This window comes from Saccopteryx bilineata, chromosome 6 (assembly GCF_036850765.1).
Source record: "Saccopteryx bilineata isolate mSacBil1 chromosome 6, mSacBil1_pri_phased_curated, whole genome shotgun sequence".
NCBI lineage: Eukaryota > Metazoa > Chordata > Mammalia > Chiroptera > Emballonuridae > Saccopteryx > Saccopteryx bilineata.
This window is the reverse complement of record NC_089495.1, coordinates 117,119,019-117,138,529: the sequence shown is the minus strand read 5'-3', so window position 1 is coordinate 117,138,529 and position 19,511 is coordinate 117,119,019. Positions and strand designations below refer to the sequence as shown.

Genomic DNA, 19,511 nt, shown 5'->3' with positions numbered 1-19,511 from the left:
AAACCACTTTATAAACCAGTAGAATAAAACTATTAATTTATAATTTGACTCAATGGAATGAAAAGATTTACTTAAATCAATATTTTATTACTTTATTCTATTTTTAATTTATTTTTCTATAGATAAGTGTCTAAAAAGAGAAGACATTTTTCTTGAATAATTAGCTTGATAATTTATCTTTATAAAATTTTCAATCTTACCTTCCCATAAAGAGAAATAAGAAAAGTAAGTTGTAGAATCAATAATAGTTCACAATAGCATTAGTAAACAAATACTGTATATAAAGCTATTATCTACAAGTACTGTTCAACATACTTTCTGATTATTACTAATGAAATATCCAAATTAAAAAAAAAGTTGTTGACAGTATTGGTTAAAAATCATGTAATATCTTCTACTTCTTTTTCTGACTACATTGTCAATTACAATATATAATTTCTGTACAAAATTCAGTTTTACTTTGTAATTTGACAAAATAATTTATTTTATACCCACTAATAAACACAGTGAAAATATAATATGCAACATAATAAGTTTTAGATGTTTAATGCATGCTACCTGAACAGTAAGTTCTCAATACATTGGATGCAAAGGCAACTTATGTTGCTTGTGTATAAGAAAGGCATTAACAACTGGGTTCAAGGAAAATGTGGTTAACATACAAAGTCTAATATGTGGTTTCTGTCATTTCAGAATAAATCTGATACTGAAATAAATTGATTTTGTGACCCTAAATGTTTTTATTTACTGTGCTTTTAAAAAAAAAAAAGAGCTGGAGAAAACAAAAACAAAAATCCACTGAAATTACGTGTACCATCTATACCGTGAAAAAATATTTGAGCTTCTCAAATATGAAGATAAGAGTTAAATTAACTGCAAAATACATTGTAAAAAGCATAGGAAAATTTGTGTAACATAATCAAACCTGACTCTGTGGTCTTCTCTAGTGATAGAAAGCAAATTATAGAAGACTACCAGACATTGAGGTCTTCAAATAAATTAATTCTTCAGCCCAGCCCAGCCAAGAAAAAAAAAAGGCATATACAAAAGCTTTTTCTTGGGGCTTCTGGTCAAGATGGTGCAGTAGCTAAACTGGGTGTTTGCCTCCTCTCACAACCACATCAAAATTACAATTAAACTCCAGAACAATCATCAATTAGAACTACCTGAAATCTAGCGAACAGAAGTCCTACAAGTAAGAATATAAAGAAGTCACATAGAGATTGGTAGAAGAAATGAACTGGCTGTTTCTACAGGTGGCAGGTAAAAATTGGGAAGTTTATCTCAGCTGCAGAGGTTGCCCCTGAAAATTCAGGGGTCCTAGCCCCACACCAGGCCCCCAGCCCAGGATTCCAGTGCAGGCAGAGAAGTCCCCATATGATGACTGTGGAAAACCAGCGGGGATGGAAGCTGAATAAGAGGAAGGATTCTGGTGTCCCAAGCACTCCTCTTTAGAAGGTCAAAGCACAGATTCACTCAGACTCACTCCCTCTGAGCTTCAGTGCTGGAGTAGCAACTTATAAGGCACCAGGCACATATGGGCAGGAACTGTGGGGGGCAGCTTTCTCCCAGACAGGAGTGCTGGCAGAGGCCATTGTTCTTTTTCTTTCTTTTTTTTTTTTTTTGCATTTTTCTTTAGCTGGAAACAGGGAGAGACAGTCAGACAGACTCCCGCATGTGCCCGACCGGGATCCACCTGGCACGCCCACCAGGGGGCGATGCTCTGCCCACCAGGGGGCGATGCTCTGCCCATCCTGGGCGTCGCCATGTTGCGACCCTCCTGGGTGTCGCCATGTTGCGACCAGAGCCATCCCCAGCGCCCGGGCCATCTTTGCTCCAATGGAGCCTTGGCTGCGGGAGGGGAAGAGAGAGACAGAGAGGAAGGCGCGGCGGAGGGGTGGAGAAGCAAATGGGCGCTTCTCCTATGTGCCCTGGCCGGGAATCGAACCTGGGTCCTCCGCACGCTAGGCCGACGCTCTACCGCTGAGCCAACCGGCCAGGGCCCCATTGTTCTTTTTCCAAGTCCTCCCCCCACAGAGTTGAGAGGCAGGTGCCATATCTGAGTGTCCATCAACCAGGCTTGTACTCTTCACCCCACCCCTTTGGTTCCCTGAGACCCCGCCCCACAAAACTAGTGTGCCCACCCAAGCCATTTCCAGGGGTTTTCCATACAGATGGCCTATCTTGGCTCATGCTTTGAATTTACCTAAAATGTCTCAAAAAAGCAGTATCTGGCCTCTGTGTACCTCATACTTTTTGAGAAGTGGTTCCAGGCCTGTTACTAGCACCAGCCAGCCTTGGTTCACAGCCTGGCCTCTCCTGAGCACCTTCAAGCCCAGCAGAAGTAGCAGCCACCTGCTGATCACTCTGTAACTCATGTCAGGTGCCCCTGAGTCTGGTACAGGTGGCAGCTGACCTTGGCCTGCACTTCCTGGGAGGCCCCAGGACCAGTGTACCTGGTGGTCAGTTTCAGACCACAGCAAAGCACCACTCAACTACCTCCATGAGTGATACACTCAGGGGGCAGACTGAGTGAACACCAGAGCTCTGCTGAAGGGAGTCCTGCCTCGTGGGTGGACCTCTACACAGTAGATCCACAACAGTGGTTGAGGGTAGTCTTCATGGATGATCAGCACGGGGGCATATCCCTCCCACTGACATGACAGCAGCCATCAAGGCCCACCTACAACCGAAGGAGGCACACAACTAATATGGGAGGCACACCTAGTGCCAAACTCGAGTGACCAGGAAGGCTTTGCCGCTGAACCCTAGAGTACACCTACTACATTAGACCACTCTACTAAGCCTGGGCAATGTAGCAGCTCTACCTAACCCGCAGAAACACAGGGAGGCTGTGAGAATGAGGAGACAAAAAAAAAGTCTCAAATGAAAGAACAGGACAAAACTCCAGAAAAGAACTAAACAAAATGGAGACAAATAATCTACCAGATGCACAGCTTGAAACGCTGGTTAAAAGGATGCTGGATGAACTTAGGGGAAGAATAGATGAACTTAGTGAGATTCAGCAAAGAGATAGAAAGCATAAAAATGGAGATAGAAAACTAAAAAGAACGAGTCAGAAATGAAGAAAACAATTAACTGAGAGGACAAACACATTATAGAGAATCAACAGTAGAGTAGATGAAGCAGAGGATCAAATTAGCTATTTGGAATATAAGAAAGTAGAAAACAGTCAATTAGAATAACAAATTAAAAAAAGAATACAAAAAATGAGGATAGTTTAAAAAGCCTCTGGGAAACTTTAAGCATGCCAACATTTGTATCATGGGGGTGCTGGAAGGAGAAAAGAGAATGTAAAGAACTAAAAATCTATTTGAGAAAATGACAGAAAACTTCTATTACTTGGTGAAGGAAATAGACATACAAGTTCAGGAAGCAAAAAGATTCCCAAACAAGATAAACTCAAAGAGAGAATATTAAAAGCAGCCAGAGAAAAGCAATTTATTACCCACAAGGGAGCTCAGCTGATTTCTCATCAGAAACTTTGCATGCCACAAGGGAGTGGCAGAAATAATTCAAAATGATGAAAAGCAAGATTCTACAACCTAGATTTCTCTACCCAGCAAAGCTATCACTTAAAGTGAAAGGTCAGATAAAGAGTTTCCTATACAAGAAAAACACTAAAGGAGTTCATCAATACCAAACCAGTATTATAAAAAATGTTAAAGGGTCTTCTTTAAGAAGTAGAAGAAAAAAAAATCAGAACTACAAATAATAAAATGGCAATAAAGACATATCTGTCAACAACTACTTTAAATGTAAATGGATTAAATGTTCCAATCAAAAGACATATGGATGCTGAATGAATAACAAAACAAGACCTTACATATGCTGTCTATAAGAGACTCACTTCAGATCAAAAGACACACACACAGAATAAAAATAAAGGGACGGAAAAAAGATATTTCATGAAAATAGAAACAAAGAAACAAACAGAAAGCTGGGATGGCAATATTCATACCAGACAAACCAGATTTTAAACAAAGGCTAAAACAAGAAACAAAGAAGGATCCAGCAATTCCACTTCTGGGTATTTATCCAAAGAAATCCAAAACATTAAATAGGAAAGACATACACATCCATATGTTCATTGCAGCATTACTTACAATAGTCAGGAAATGGAAGCAACCTAAGTGTATCAGTAGATGAATGGATAAAGAAGTGACACATAAATACAATAAAATATGACTCAGTCATAAAAAAGAATGAAACCTTGCTATATGCAACAACATGGATGGACATAGAGGATATTGTGCTAAGTGAAATAAGTCAGACAGAGAAAGACAAATGCCATATGATTTCACTTACATATGGAATCTATAAAAAAAATAAACAATCAAGCAAAACAGAAACAGACTCATAGATACAGAGAACATTTTGACAGTTGCCAGCTGGGAGGGGGTTGGGGGACGGGTGAAATAGGTAAAGGGACTAAGAAGTACAAATTGGTAGTTACAGAACAGTCACAGGGCATTAAAGTAACATAGGGAATGTGGTCAATAATATTATAATAACAGTGTATGGTGTCAAATAGGTACTAGATTTATTGGGGTGATCACTTCATAAGTTATATTAATGTCCAATCACTGGGTGGTATCCTTAAAAGTAATAAAATATTGTATGTCAACTGTAATTAAAAATAAATAAATAAAATTTTAAAAAAGTTCAAAGGGAAAAGAAAAGCTTTTTGTTATGGGTTCTCCTGCTAAAACTAACAGTTATCAGTGATAGCATAAGTGGGTGTTTATCTTAATAGTGTTCTGTAAAAATCTAATCATCAATCATTTTTATGATAAACATCAACCATAAGAAAAATATAATAATGCTTATTTTCTCTAGCATTATGGGAACATAAATAGATTCATATAAATTGATTTTCTGGAGACTTGGAGCTTAGCTCTTTAAGAATCGTAGTTTTTCTCCTACTTAAACCATTTAAGTAGAAATCTTTCTAACACCCATTACATAATTTCTTGATATTTATTAATTCATATAGTGAAGTTAGAGTACCAGGCACTTTGATGGGTACTAAAAAAATTAAAAATGTACAAGACCTGGCCTCTCCTTCAAGTCATTCACATATATTCTGTGGGGCAGATGTGAACAGATGGTGATAAGAGACAGCACTTACGGCTGTGAGATAAGTGTAATCCCAGTGCAAGGGAGCAGAGGGAAGGCGGGGCACCCTGGCCAAGTCAGCAGACTTCACTGGAGATGAGACATTTGAATTGAGTATGCCTGAGACAGAGACGAGGAGGGGGTCAGGGGCCATCCAGGAGTACTGCCCAGGACTGGCAGGAACTGAGTGTGTGTGGAGGGTAGGATAAATACGGGTAGATCAAGATGGGGATGAGATGGTGGGAGGTACAGGAAACCAGACGACGAAGGAAGCTGAATGCCCTGATAGGCTGTTTGGGTTTTGTCTTACTGGTAAGATTATTAAAGAGGAGTTATTGACATGATCAAATTTGTTTCAAAGGGAGACAGTGAGTGACAAAGTCGAGGACAGACTGGAGAGACTAGGTGCTCGTGTGTGGGGGAGGAGGATGGGTGCAGCATGCAGAACGGGAAGAGAGGACGCACCTGCTGGTTGTGGCAAGAAAGACACTTATTGTGGGACAGAAGTGATCATGAGCAAAATATAAGGCTATAAACTTGAGGAAGCAAAAATAAGATGCAGCCTGACCAGGCGGTGGCGCAGTGGATAGAGCATCGGACTGGGATGTGGAAGGACCCAGGTTTGAGACCCCGAGGTCGCCAGCTTGAGTGTGGGCTCATCTGGTTTAAGCAAAAGCTCATTAGCTTGGACCCAAGGTCACTGGATCAAGCAAGGGGTTACTCAGTTTGCTGAGGGCCTGCAGTCAAGGCACATATGAGAAAGCAATCAATGAACAACTAAGGTGCTGCAACGCGCAACAAAAAAACCCACAAAAAAACAAAAACTAATGATTGATGCTTCTCATCTCTCCATTCCTGTCTGTCTATCCCTGTCTGTCCGTCTCTCTGACTCTCTCTCTGTCTCTGTAAAAAAAAAAAAAAAAAAAAGATGCAATTACATGGCTCACATTGAGCAGAAAATACATGTTAACAATAAACTATGGGCAAGGCATCAGCGCCACAGTGAACTAAGGAGAATGACAGTAAAATTAATGTAAATTTTCAGTGGTTGAATGTGAAAGGGAAAACTGAAGAGAGCTGAAAGAAAGCCTAATAGGTAAACACTTGTTTGCAAATGATGATAAAACTATAGCTTAGTAGGTGGGTAAGATGGGGCTGGGCAGAAGGGTGCTTTGGCAATATTAGATCAGCAAGGATTATAACGAGTTCGGTTTCTGGACTGTGTAAGCATAACAGCATGAAGCATACTGCACGGAAGGAACAATGTGGTCAAAATGTGAAGGTGTGTGGTCTCTAATTAGAGAGCAGAAGTAAAGTATCATTGCTTTTCTCATATATTTGTCCGTAATAAGAAATGCATAATGATTACAAATTGAGTATTTTTGTTCTAAAATTCAAAGTTGAAACCCTATCACCTAATGGGATGATGTTAGGAAGGGGACCTTTGGAAGGTAATGAGGATTAGATGAGGTCATGAGGGTGGGGCCCCTATGAAGGGGATCAGTGTCTTTGTTGATTCCTGAGAGAGCTTGTTTACTCTCTGTCGCATGAGGACAGCAAGAGTACTGCCCTGTATGAACCGGGAAACAGGCTCTAACCAGACACAGAACCTGGCTACCTGGGAACCTTGATCCCGCCTCCAGAACTGCAAGAAATAAATTCCTGTTGTTTATCAGTGCCCTACTTCATAGTAAAATATAGCACATGCTGACCGAGAAAACTATTAACTCATTCTTTCAATGCATTCAAACAAAACATACACTTCTTTCGCTCCCGGCTCTTGCTCTCTGGTGAAAGAAGTAGAGAAGATAAAGAACAGCATTCAGCACAGTACCCGTGTTATACCAGCAGCGTCCCAGATGGCCGCAGTGGGGAAAGGAACAAACACCTGTGTAGCTGCCAGGGGTGGAGAGTGACTGATGCGCAGCAGGCTCACAGAGCCAGGACTTCCCCATGGCCTTGCTGAGTTACTTGTGTGCGTGTCCTGCCTCTGGATCTAGACGGCATGAACTTCCTCGAGGATGAGAGGGATACATTGCCACAGGGACACAGCAGCACAGGTTGTTTATTTTATTTTTTTAACACAGCCTAAGGCAGTGGTTCTCAAACTTTTTGAAGTTGGGGTGCATGTAAAATCCTACAAATAATTGTAGGTGCACTATAAGTAAATTTCTGAGAAATATGCTATAATTAAGTCAAATATTAAAGAAAAAATATAAAGTCCAAAAGTTATCTTTTTATATATATAGATACATTCTTAGTAAGATTTAGTAAATTTGGCAGGTCCTGGTACAAATGTGTTTTTTCATTCTTGTGTTTATGAGAAACATGAGCCTGATGTGTCCTAGCGATTTCTTCAATGTTTGGGCATATATCTGAAAGGCAAACTCTCATTTCCTTGCCAATACATTGAAGAATTCCTCTCCTTTTACTCTTAATTGTGTTGAGGGTAGAAAATCCTAATTCACATAAATAGGATTTGAAAATTGTAGTAAAATGTTTAAGATATTGCCACATATTCTTCTTTTATAGAAATCCAAAAGGCATCAAGAGACAATTCCTTATGTTTAATTAACAATCCAAAACCCCCACCATACATATCATCTTAACTTTACACCAAACAAAGGATAGAAGAAACTTGCCTCCAGTCTTTCCTGCGAACATGGGGGGGTAGTGTAAACAATCCAGCACCACAGCTTAACAGCCTTTTGCAACCTAATCAGGTAAGTGAGGTGGGGGGTCAGGCAGACTGTCAGCTTACAGCCAATTCCCCACACTTCTGTCCCCCAAAAATCTAAACTCCAAAAACCTCTGTTGGTTTTTTGGTCCCCAACAGGCACATATTTCTCTGGAATACCATAGGGCGCACATGGAAATCTTCTAGGGCACATCAGTGCGTCCTGGCGCACACTTTGAGAACCACTGGCCCAAGGACTCTCAACTTATCTTTAACTTTCTTGGTGCTCTAATATTTTTCATCCATATCATTTCCCATTCTTTCCTGTGGAATACGGTCATATAAAATATGTGGTTACTTACCCGCTTACCACTGTTAACAGAATTTTGCTGAACGTCATTAAATTACTATGGATTCACAAAAGTATAAGAAGCTAGGATTCTAGGTTAACAATAATTCAAGCTAAAGTAGGTTTTTCAGCCTTACTCTCTGAGGTTCCTATTTTGGGGACTCCCCAAGCTCCTGGTGGTATGCTCTGTATGAGTGGTGCTCATTAAGTGTTAAACTAAGGAGATGTTAGACCAAGTCATCTCCATGTCCTCAGAGAGCTTCTGCGGCTATGCTGGCAGATGCTTCAAGAAAAGAAGAGAGTCAGTGAAGCACTTTATTAAATAGCAGATCAAGAATGAACCCCAAAACAAAATTTGCACCTCTTGAATTTTAAAAATGATATCTTGCTTATTCTATTTTTTAAAAAGTGTAGAGTTAAATTTCAATGTAGAAAAGGTTGGTTTTACTGTTGCGGGCATTGTACGCACAGTCCTGTGGGAGTGGGAGTGAGCTGCCAGGAGGGCTGAGGAGCGCTGGAGGCTAGCGCCCCTCGGGAGACTGGGGGTGGTGGGGTGGGGGTGGGGAGTAGGGGGCATCTGTGGACGGTGCTCTCCTGGGCCCTCGGGGCTGCCTCTAGGGTGTTAACTAAGATGTTGGTTTAATAGGGGCTAGATGTCTGAAGGGAGAAGAAGCTCTCAGATTTCTGACAGTAGGAACAGTCACAGAACAGACACATTTTGAAGCGAATACAAACACATTCCTGAAGAGTGACTTATTTGCAGGACTCCTAGAAAAGACCGGAGCAATAAGTGACTAAAGTGTCTGAGGTCTCAAGCGGAGGAGGTTTGGGTTTTTTCTTTTCTGAAGGGGAAGGAAGAGTCAGTCAAGTCACATAAAGTCCAGGGGGAAGTTGCGGAAGCTGCCGAGTGGTGCATAATTTATGCCTCAGTTTGATTCTTTATTTACAATTTTTTTTTTTTAATAGAAAGAAGGGAGAGAGAGAGAGAGAGAGAGAGAGAGAGAGAGAAGGAACATTGATCTGTTCCTACACGTGCCCTGTCGGGATCGAACCGGCAACCTCTGTGCTTCAGGACAAAGCTCCAACCAACCGAGCCATTCGTCCAAGGCCACTAAATTTGTTTCTAAAGCCTGTTTCAAATGACATTTTAAATTTAAAAGTTAATATGTAAATGTGAATTTAGATTCACATTTATAAGATTATTTAAAAAAAATAACCTAACAAGCCCTGGCTGGTTGGCTTAGCAATAGAGTGTCAGCCCAGCATGTGGAAGTTCCAGGTTCGATTCCTGGCTAGGGCACACAGGAGAAGCGCCCATCTGCTTCTCTACCCTTCCCCCTCTCCTTTCTCTCTGTTTCTCTCTTCCCCTCCCTCAGCCAAGGCTCCACTGGAGCAAAGTTGGCCCGGGCACTGAGGATGGCTCCATGGCCTCTACCTCAGGTACTAGAATGGCTCTGGTTGCAATGGAGCAATACCCCAGATGGGCAGAGCATCGCCTCCTAGTGGGTTTGCTGGGTGGATCCCGGTCGGGTTCATGTGGGAGTCTGTATGTCTGCCTCCCCATTTCTCACTTCAGAAAAATAAAAAAGTAAAAAAATAACCTAACGAATAAGAGAGTTTCATCTCTGAGATTCAACTGTCAGGTCCAAGAAGACGCTCTGAGACAGGAGTCATCTGACACATGGCCTCACTCATTCAGTCTTCAAACAGCAGGGCTCCTTTCCCCCTATTTTACTATGTCTTGGCACTATTCTAAGTGCTTTACACATTTCTCTTGATCGTCACAGAAACCTCATCGGTAGGCATTTTCTTTCTTCTCTATAGACATGAATACTGGGGCAGAGAGATATGGCAACTTGCTAATGCCCATGACACAGATAAATGGTCAAGGCAGAAATCAAACCAAAGCACTTTACACCCAGGGTCCTGGCTCCGCCAGTCCCTATTTCACTTTTCACAGCAGCAACCCAGTCACTCATGTGACTTCGTTTTGTTTTACTTTCTGTATAGCAGTTATTATTTTCTTTCTCTCTGTCTCCATGTCCCGCTGTAAGGGAAACCTTGTGATGGCAGGGGTCTCATCCATCTTGCTCACTTGCTACCACGTACTTGCCGAGAAGGTGCCCGACCTATTAGGTGATCAGTACACATTTGTGGAAGAAAAAATGAATCAATGATGGCTATATAGTTATCATATCCTGAATTTCAGGCATGAAATAGTGAAAAAATATTGAGGGCCGTGATTTTTTTTTTTGTATTTTTCTGAAGTTGGAAACGGGGAGGCAGTCAGTCTCCCACCTGTGCCCCACTGGGATTCACCGGCATGCCCACCAGGGGGCGATGCTTTGCCCATCTGGGGCATCGCTCTGTTGCAACCAGAGCCATTCTAGCACCTGAGGCAGAGGCCACAGAGCCATCCTCAGCAGAGGGCCGTGATTTTCAAGTTGCGTTAGTTAAAGCAGAATGACCACATGGCTGTCAGTTAGTTGAAGTTAACGGGGAGGCTGGGTGAGTGGGCAGTTGTGGGACTGGCCCTTCTTATATCAGGGAAGTGCTACTTTATATGCATTGGAATCAATGAGATCTGAGTTAAAATACAGACTTATAGTGGCAAGTGTCTTAACCACCTGAAAAAAATCAGTTTTTTGATATGCAGAACTGTAATGATGATAGCATCTCACCACAGTGTAGATGTGAGGGTGAAATGGGGAAAATGTGTGTGAACAATGCATTTCATAGCTTTACACAAAGTACATTTGGGAAGCTATTCTCTCTCTCTCTCTCTCTCTCTCTCTCTCTCTCTCTCTCTCGATGTAAACCAAAAGTATCATGGTAGAATTTATCCAGCATCAAAGTACATCTGTGGTCAGTTAAAAGCTCTGTCTCTGGATATTTGTGTCTGAAATAATACCTGTGAAGACTTTTCAGATGATTAAAGTATTTTTATTAAATATACAAACAGACTTACAGAGGCTAATCAGGTATACACACACACACATATACGTATATACATATATATATATATATATATATATATAAATAATTTTAATTTAGTGAGAGGAAGGGAGGCAGAGACAGACTCCCGCATGCTCCCTGACTGGGATCTACTTGGCAAGCCCACTAGGGGACAATGCTCTGCCCATCTGGGGCCCTTGCTCCATTGCAACTGAAGTAATTTTTCAGTGCCCGAGGCAGAGGCCACAGAGCTATCCTCAGCGTCCAGAGCCAACTTGCTCTAATTGAGCCATGGCTGCAGGAGGGGAAGAGGAGGGAGAGACAGAAGAGGGAGGGGAGGAGAAGCAGGTGGTCGCTTCTCACGTGTGCCCTGACCAGGAATCAAACCTGGGACATCCACATGCTATGCCGACACTCGACCACTGAGCCAACTGGCCAAAGCCTAATCAGATATATTATTTTTATATAAGTTATATGCACTTTAGATTTTGTTTTTTGTCTAAATGAACAATCGAACTGAATTGAATGGTATAAACCACAGTAGAATGTACAAATGTTTTAAATCAGTGACTTGTAGAGTTATTCAAAAACTGCTGTAAGAACCCCTTCCACCCCATGTGCCTCTGGCATTGCCATGTCACCACCGCTCCCAATAAAGAGGTGGAGTCTATTTCTCCTCTCTTTGAATATGGGCTGGCTTATTTCAAAGTGACACTGCTTTGGGCTTTGAATATGGGCTTTCTGAGAAGTCTAAGACATAAGGGGCCTTGAAAGCTTCTGTTGTCATCCTCTAGAAGCGAGCCACTGCATTCAGTGGTGTGGCTACCTTGCTGGAAGATCACATCAAGACAAGACATGCCTGGATAGTCCCTAGCTGCTGCAGCCAGCGCTGGGGAAACACAGGACATGTGAGTGAAGCTGTCTTGGCTTCTCTGACCCAGCCAAGCCACGCCAGCTGTCACCGTGCAGTAGAGGTGAGGAGTCTCTACTGAGTGTCATGCTAGCTGCCTGATGATAACAAATAAGTAGCTGCTGTTGTATGAGACAAAGTTTTGGGCGGTTTGTTATGCAGAGTAGATAACAGCAGAATTTAGTGCCCGGGAGTGGAGCCCTGAAGTGATAGAAACTTAAGCATGAGGCATTAGTTTTGGGATTCAGTGGTGGGTGGAGACTGGCACAGGGGGAGGAGGCTGTTGGTGGAGTTGGACCTTCAGGGAGGACGTTGCTACTAAATGCAGGAGAAAAGCAACACGTATTATAGAGCAATGGGAAAGTGAACAAGACTGCCATGATTTCAAAGATAGATAAAGCATCTAATGAGCCTGTGCTTCTGGTTAGGAGATTTCGAGGTAGAATGCTGAAAATGACCACTGGTTTCTTGTGATGGTATCTGGATAAGGGACTGTGAGCTAAGGAAGAAAGTGCCGAGTTTTGAAGCAGCATTCAGATAAATATAAGGGCCTAGGATGGTCTTATCAGATTCTCAAAATAAGAGTGGGTTCAGGAGGAAGACTGGCTCTAAAGTGCTGAGGGGAGACTATGGCCACATGGTGAAGTGTGGGCCTTTAGACCCCTTGATGCATGCTCTGTAAAATTTAAGTAGTGACCTGTAAAACCCACTAAGCTATACAGAGGGCTTTAAGGAATCTTCAGAGCACTATAAACAGCATCCTCACTCACAGCCTGAGGTAGAGACAGTCTTGACTGGAAAGGATTTGTGAGTGAGTTCTTTTCTAAAAGTGAACTACAATTTAATGCATAGGAAGCCCACAGATATTTTCAGTCGCTGAGCCCAACCTGGGCAAAGAAGGCCTTGGCCTCTGCTTTCTATGATTAGGAGCGTGTGAAGAAAGCTACTTGGTGACTGCTAGGAAGCTCCTCTTCCTCCCTTTTTAAACAGCGTCTGTTGAGGGTCACCCATTTCTGTCTGACCTGTGCCTAGGGTGCGTGGGACAATTTTTCCTTCTGTTTCCAGGTCTCCAAGCTCAGATTTCTGCCCTTGGTCTATGCCTGGGCCTGATGAACAGCACCAAACGCTGGGTCTGGGGCCCTACACAGTAATGGAATGACACTTGTGGGAACAAGTTAAGTACATCTGGCAGCTAAGAGGAAAGTGAACTGTGACCAGGGAGAGGGCGTTGGCAGATTGTTTCCAAATATAGTTGTGACGATCGATCCTTCCTATCCCAGAATGTAACTTTGCTGCCCCTCTTGTTGGGCAGCGGGGTCCATGCCTATTCTCCCTGAATTTGCTCAGACCCTCTGACTTGCATTGAGCAAAAGAACACTGGATGTAACACAGTGTGACTTCCAAGCTCAGGCATTAAGTGGCTTTTCAGTTCCCATTGTTTTTAATCCTCTTGATATCAAGCCACCACAAAAGAAGTGTGGCAATCTTCCTGGAAAGACTGTGTAAAGAGAGAGAAGACCAGCCAGTTCCCTGCTGCTCTAGTCATCCTGACTAAGGCACCATCTTGGGTTCTCTACACACAGACGGGTCACCCCAGTGGACTCCACGTAGATCAAAGACAAGTTGCACCTGATAAGCCCTAGTCCGACCACAGAACGCTGAGGGAACATTGATTTTATTAAGCCACTAGATTTTGGGGTGGTATTTTACACAGCAATAAGTGAGTAAATACCTCGTTTGGTCAATTACTTCAACCAGTCAAGGGAACTGGATATGACCACACGACCATGCAGAGAAATGAAGGCAGCAGACCAGACAGTGGATGAAGCGCTGGAAATATCGCAAGGCCCTCACTGCCAGTTCTGGCTTCCTTTTAATTGCCATGTCACTTAATATCTGTGAACCTCCTTTAGAGAATCGAGATAATGATGGCTACCTCACATGACTGTGTTGAAGGCTGTTATTAAATAACAAGGACAAAAGTCTACTTGAAAACTATTCAGAACGATTCAAAAAGAACGGATTCCACTCTTATGACTTGGAAGGGTGCCCCTGCAGAGAGAGTACGTTAGGCAGTAGCTTGCCCACATATACTAGCAGCTCTCCTGCTTACTCCCTTCCCGTAATACAGTAGATTTCTGCTGATCAACTTCTGTGTAAGGAGGGAGTCAACATAGTTTAAAATTTCCTAAATGAAAAACGGTGTGGAAAGACATCCAATGTTATTAGAGAAATGGCAAGATGAATATTATAATGGGCATTTTGTATCTGTAAATGTGATTTCTGGTTTATTTTAACAGCTCTATTAAAACCCCAATGGCACCGTTAATAGTATTATGTGCTTCCCATCAATAAGAAAATATCTTCAAACATAATTTCTAATTTACTAGCTTATGACAAGTTCAAGTTGCTGAGAAATTGGACTTGAAAGTATGTCTTAGGATGATAGAGGACCACTATTAACACTATCATAATTGTATACCTATTGCATCAAATCTGACATTTCAGTGTAATATATTTAGCTGAGCGAGCATACCATTTTATGGCTTCCTAGTGAAATCAAAACCAACCCAGACGTTTTTACTTTTCCAATATAATTCACTGCGAGATTTTAAAGCTGCCGTCTCTTTTCTTCCTTTTTTCCTAAAGATTGATGCCCTGGCATTCGTTAATTCCTCCAGAGCGCATAATGGGTCAGTGAGTCAGTGGTGAGCACCTCCATTAACTGTATTAATTTACACTATGTCACCTTAATGACATCTGTGGCAGCTACCTTTTCTGACATCTACATGGCTATTCAAAAGTAATATAACAACTTTTAAAAGCATTAAGGAAAATTAGAAGAAGAATTTCACTAAGCCAAATGTCATTGTTACCAGGACACTAGTAGAGGACAAAAATAAAAAATACATAAGTATAAAGTAAAAACTAAGCGGTCTACTTTAGCTCAGGAGAACTCTCTGCAGCAAGGTCACCTCCCCAGCGCTCCCCCCCAAACAGCTTGTGCTCATTACCACAGGAAGAGGCTGACGTTAATGAAGAGAGACAGAATAAAACCATCTATGCCACTCTAGTTCCTTCTTATGTGATTATCTAGATCAGTAAATAATGCATTGATATGTTTGTTCAGAAATGAAAAAAAACCTTTCTTTACAATTGTATCACATACATTAGTTTTATAGCTTAGGGATAAAAAAATCGAAAGCTTAGGTTTTAATACAGTTAGTAGAAATAGTGCTATTCTTGGTACACGTTCTTCTCTGCTGAACCCAATACATTTTAGGAGGAAATTACTGTATACCTGAGTCAATATACTTAAGTATGAATTTAGAAAATTTCAAGGTTCCACCAGTATTACAATTTTGACTTTAATGCATTGCCTTTTGTTGGCTTATGACCTAAAATGGAATGATACTATAATATTTTTACATCCAGCGGTACGATGGCAGTGATGGAAAGAAAATCTGCCTTGAAGAAAAAGGGCTGAAGAGAAGAAGCACATATTAGCAGGAAAAAAAATGAGAAAACAAATGCATTTTATTGTTTTGAATACAACCACTTTTAAACAAAGCTTATATAAATGAATAACAAATCTTGGCAATTAACAATAGTTCAGTGGTACCAAATGTAAAACTGCTCTGCTCTCTGCTGCTCCTAGATATTGTGTGTGTGTGTTGGTTTAATCTAATGTGTATTGTTGCAAGTGTCCCCGGGCACAGCCAAGTAAAAGCTGAGGCTGTGCAGAGGAGCCTACATTTTAAATGGGTCTTGTCATTAATGCTTTATTAATTGCCCCAGGCCACACAGACCCAAAGCTGGGCGAGCTATAACAATATGACACATTAAGGTCAAATTCAATTCCTGCTGTGTTTTATGGAATGGGCCAAATATTAACAGCAGAAAAGTCAATTTATGGGTTTTTCTTTCCAACTCCTGATTATTTGATCTAAACTGGATAGGAATTTTTTTTTAATAATAAAAGTACCTTAACTGAATACTATAAAAAAATCCTGCCTGAGTCATTTTCTAGGATGCTCAAAATGATTTGCTTTTGTTTCCTTTTATGTTAGATGTACCACATAATTTTAAAATATGATGGAATAAAGCTGCAGTATACAATGTCTTATATACCCACTTAAAAATACTAAAGATTTCAACATATTTTAAAATTACATTACTATCAACAAATAAAAGAGCCTACCTTCACGTCAGAAGTGTCTCTCTGGCTAGTTCTCCAAGACCGTGCAACTGATGAGAAGGTTCGATCTGGATGGTCAAATTTTCCATTGTTTGCATTGAGGAAGAATGTTGTGAAAGGTTCCTAAGCAAGAAAATAAAACAAAACAAAAACAAAAAAAGAAAAGAAACAAAAATGTGACTCTTCTGAACACAGCTGCCCTCAGTGCTCTGTAATACATGACTTTCTCTGATACTCTTTTGAGGTGGACACAGTCCAGGGTCCTAGAAAGATGCCCACGCCAAGGATTAGGAGGTGCTGCACTGGCCTTGACCGGGTCAGTCACCTGTCACTCTGCAACCTTGGAAGCCCATTGTGCTACTTGGACTACAGTCTCCTGATCCTTAAAATGACAGAGTTGTAGTGCTGTGTGATTTTCTGATCATTGATTTTGCACTGTTCTCCATTTACAACTCAGACTTTCTTTCTCATAGCTAAAACCATATGTAGTAACTCTGCAATAGAAGAATCACTCCAGCACTTGGTCATGACAATGTGGAGCTAGGTAGGGAATGTCCGTCTTGATTATCCATCAAAGTCTACTAAAGTTATTGCACCACATTATGGTCTGATCATTTCAAAATACAAATCCCTGCTTAGAGTCCTTCCATGGGCCTTGGTTAGTGGCTCAGTAGATAGAGCATTGGCCTGGTGTATGGATATGCTAGGTTTGATTCTTGGTCAGGGCACACATGAGAAACGACCATCTGTTTCTCCCTTGCTTCCTCTCCTCCCTCTCTCCCTCTTTCCCTGCTACAGCCAATGGCTTGATTGGTTCAAAAGTGGCCCTGGGTGCAGAGGATAGCTCCATTGGAGTGTATCACTCAGGCACTAAAAGTAGCTCAGTACTTGAACATCAGCCCCAGATGGGGTTTACCAGGTGGGTCCCAGTCAGGGTGTATGCAGGAGTCTGCCTCACTATCTCCTATTCTCTCATCTAAAAAAGAAAACAAAAAGCACCTGAATTATCTGGGACATGCTTGATTTTTTCCTCTCATCATTCTCTTCTAGACACCCTAAGGTCTTGCCACACTGCTCTCATTCTTTATCCTTTGTTAATGATATTCCCTCTGCCTGGCACAAACTTACCTTTCTTCCTCACCAGCATTACCTTGCTAAGTTCTTTTTATCCTTTAAATCTCATCTAACATAGCATTTTCTCCAAAAGACTTTCTTGGACTTGCCAAGCTCTCTAGTATGGTACAATAGCAACCTGTATTTCCTCAGACACACTGGCCTCAGAAGCATTGGCCACACTGTTTTGTAGCTGGTTTTTATCCTATCTTCCCCACAACATGAATCTATCTCATTCACTGTTCTATCTCCATCACTTGGAACAACTCCTGGTACTAGAAGTTGCTCAGTGTGTAATCTACTGAAGGAATGAATGAAGGCAAAGGCAAATACTCTAGACCAATGGTCCCCAACCTTTTTTGGGCCACAGACCAGTTTAATGTCAGAAAATCTTTTCACGGACCGGCCTTTAGAGTGGGACGGAAAAATGTATCACGTGACTGAGACAAGCGTCAAGAGTGAGTCTTAGACGGATGTAACAGAGGGAATCTGGTCATTTTTTTAAAATAAAACATAATTCAGACTTAAATATAAATAAAACAAAAATAATGTAAGTTATTTATTCTTTCTCTGCGGACCAGTACCAAATGGCCCACAAACTGTTACCGGTCCGCGGCCCGGGGGTTGGGAACCACTGCTCTAGACCTTCTCTTACTCTGTGACAGTTAGCTTATGATGTCTGTCTGTCACCCATAACATGTTCCCACAGCTGGGAACCAATGAATAGCTTCATAAGAAGGTCCTAATGCAGATACTATTAATGATTTCTCCAATAGTTATGTTGGGAGAGAGATGTTGTTGCTGATGGCATTAAATTTGCTTTCAAATTTGAAAAGATTAAATAACTTTCATTCTTACTGAAGATTTCTTAGTTAACTATGACAAAGACAAATATATATTTTCTGTTTCACAGTTCAATTATTCACTCAAGTCTAGGATGAAGGACATGTCACATCTAGATTCAATAATGCTAAGAAATCATTCTTAAATATTAAAATTTTTATCTTCAATATCTAATCTTGTCAATCTCCTATATCCAGAAAACATGACTTTGTTCCTTCCAAGTCCTCTTTCTGCCACCAGCCTTAAGGTCCAGCTGTCAGGCAACAGAAACTCATCTTCCTGGCTATCTTTAGAGTATAGTTTATAGTTACTATGATTTAGTGTGGCTGGATGTCAGTAATTTTATAATTTTGTAATGTATCACTAATATTTCACAATCACTGTTAAATGACAGAAGAGTATTATGAAAGAGAAAAGATGAAGACTGATATAACAATATATAGGTGAGGGGGTATTATTGACTCATCTGAAATTCAGATACATATTCAGGAAGTTCACATTGAGAGTTAAGATTTTAAATGAGATGAGAGACAAATAGGTATCACCAAAATTAAATAAGCAAAGAAAAAAATGATGAGATGTCTTTCACTAATTAATTTGCTTTGTCGAGTTTTAATTCACTATTAAATTTAAGGTTGCTAATGCAGTATATCTCATCACCAAATTATGAAAGTGGGATATAAAAATTCTAGAAGTGGTGATAGTAAATCAAATGAAATGCAACAGATCTAAGTGTTAATAATGGTGGAGATTCCAAGACGGCAACGAAGTAGGTGGACATTCCAACTGCCACCTCCCAGGACCAAACTGGATTACAACTTACCATAAATTTAAGAACAATCATCTTGAAAAACCAACTTTGGACTAAATAAAGAGGATTCTATAAGCAAGGATCACAGAATAAGCCACACCGAGACTGGTAGGAAGGGCGGAGACCAGGAAAGGGCTGCCGTGCTCCCGGGAATGAGTGGTGGTGGGGTGTCCAGAGGGATCTCACTCTGGAGAGGGTCAACCGGAGAGATTTGGGTCCTCAGCCCCAGGCCTGGAGCCCAAGCCGAGGGCCCCAGAGCCTAGACGAGGCACCCAGATAGCATTTGACAGTGAAAAGAGCTAGGGTTTCTGTCTGTGAGAAAGAGACAGAGCTCTCAGAGACACAGGCTCTGTCTTAAAGGGTCCATGCAGAAAATCTTGTTCACAGACACCTACCCGGGGCTCTGGTGGAGGGAGAGCTAAGAGGGCTAGAGTTGCATAAGGAGAGTGTAAAGTTGGAGGCCCAGGGAGAGACACTGTGGGGAACAACCACTAGAACACCTGTGCTGAGTCATTC

The 19,511-nt window shown here is 41.3% G+C and overlaps 1 protein-coding gene across 5 annotated transcripts in view; it reads right to left on the bottom strand.

Moving 5' to 3' along the window:
* The window catches only part of NBEA (neurobeachin), a 740,071-nt gene that overhangs the window by 79,252 nt on the left and 641,308 nt on the right, over window positions 1–19,511 (bottom strand). For all 5 annotated transcript variants that reach the window (XM_066236595.1, XM_066236597.1, XM_066236598.1 and 2 more), the window contains one exon: window positions 16,232–16,351. In XM_066236595.1, the coding sequence (XP_066092692.1) occupies window positions 16,232–16,351 (120 nt within the window). The remainder of the gene's footprint in view (window positions 1–16,231; window positions 16,352–19,511) is intronic.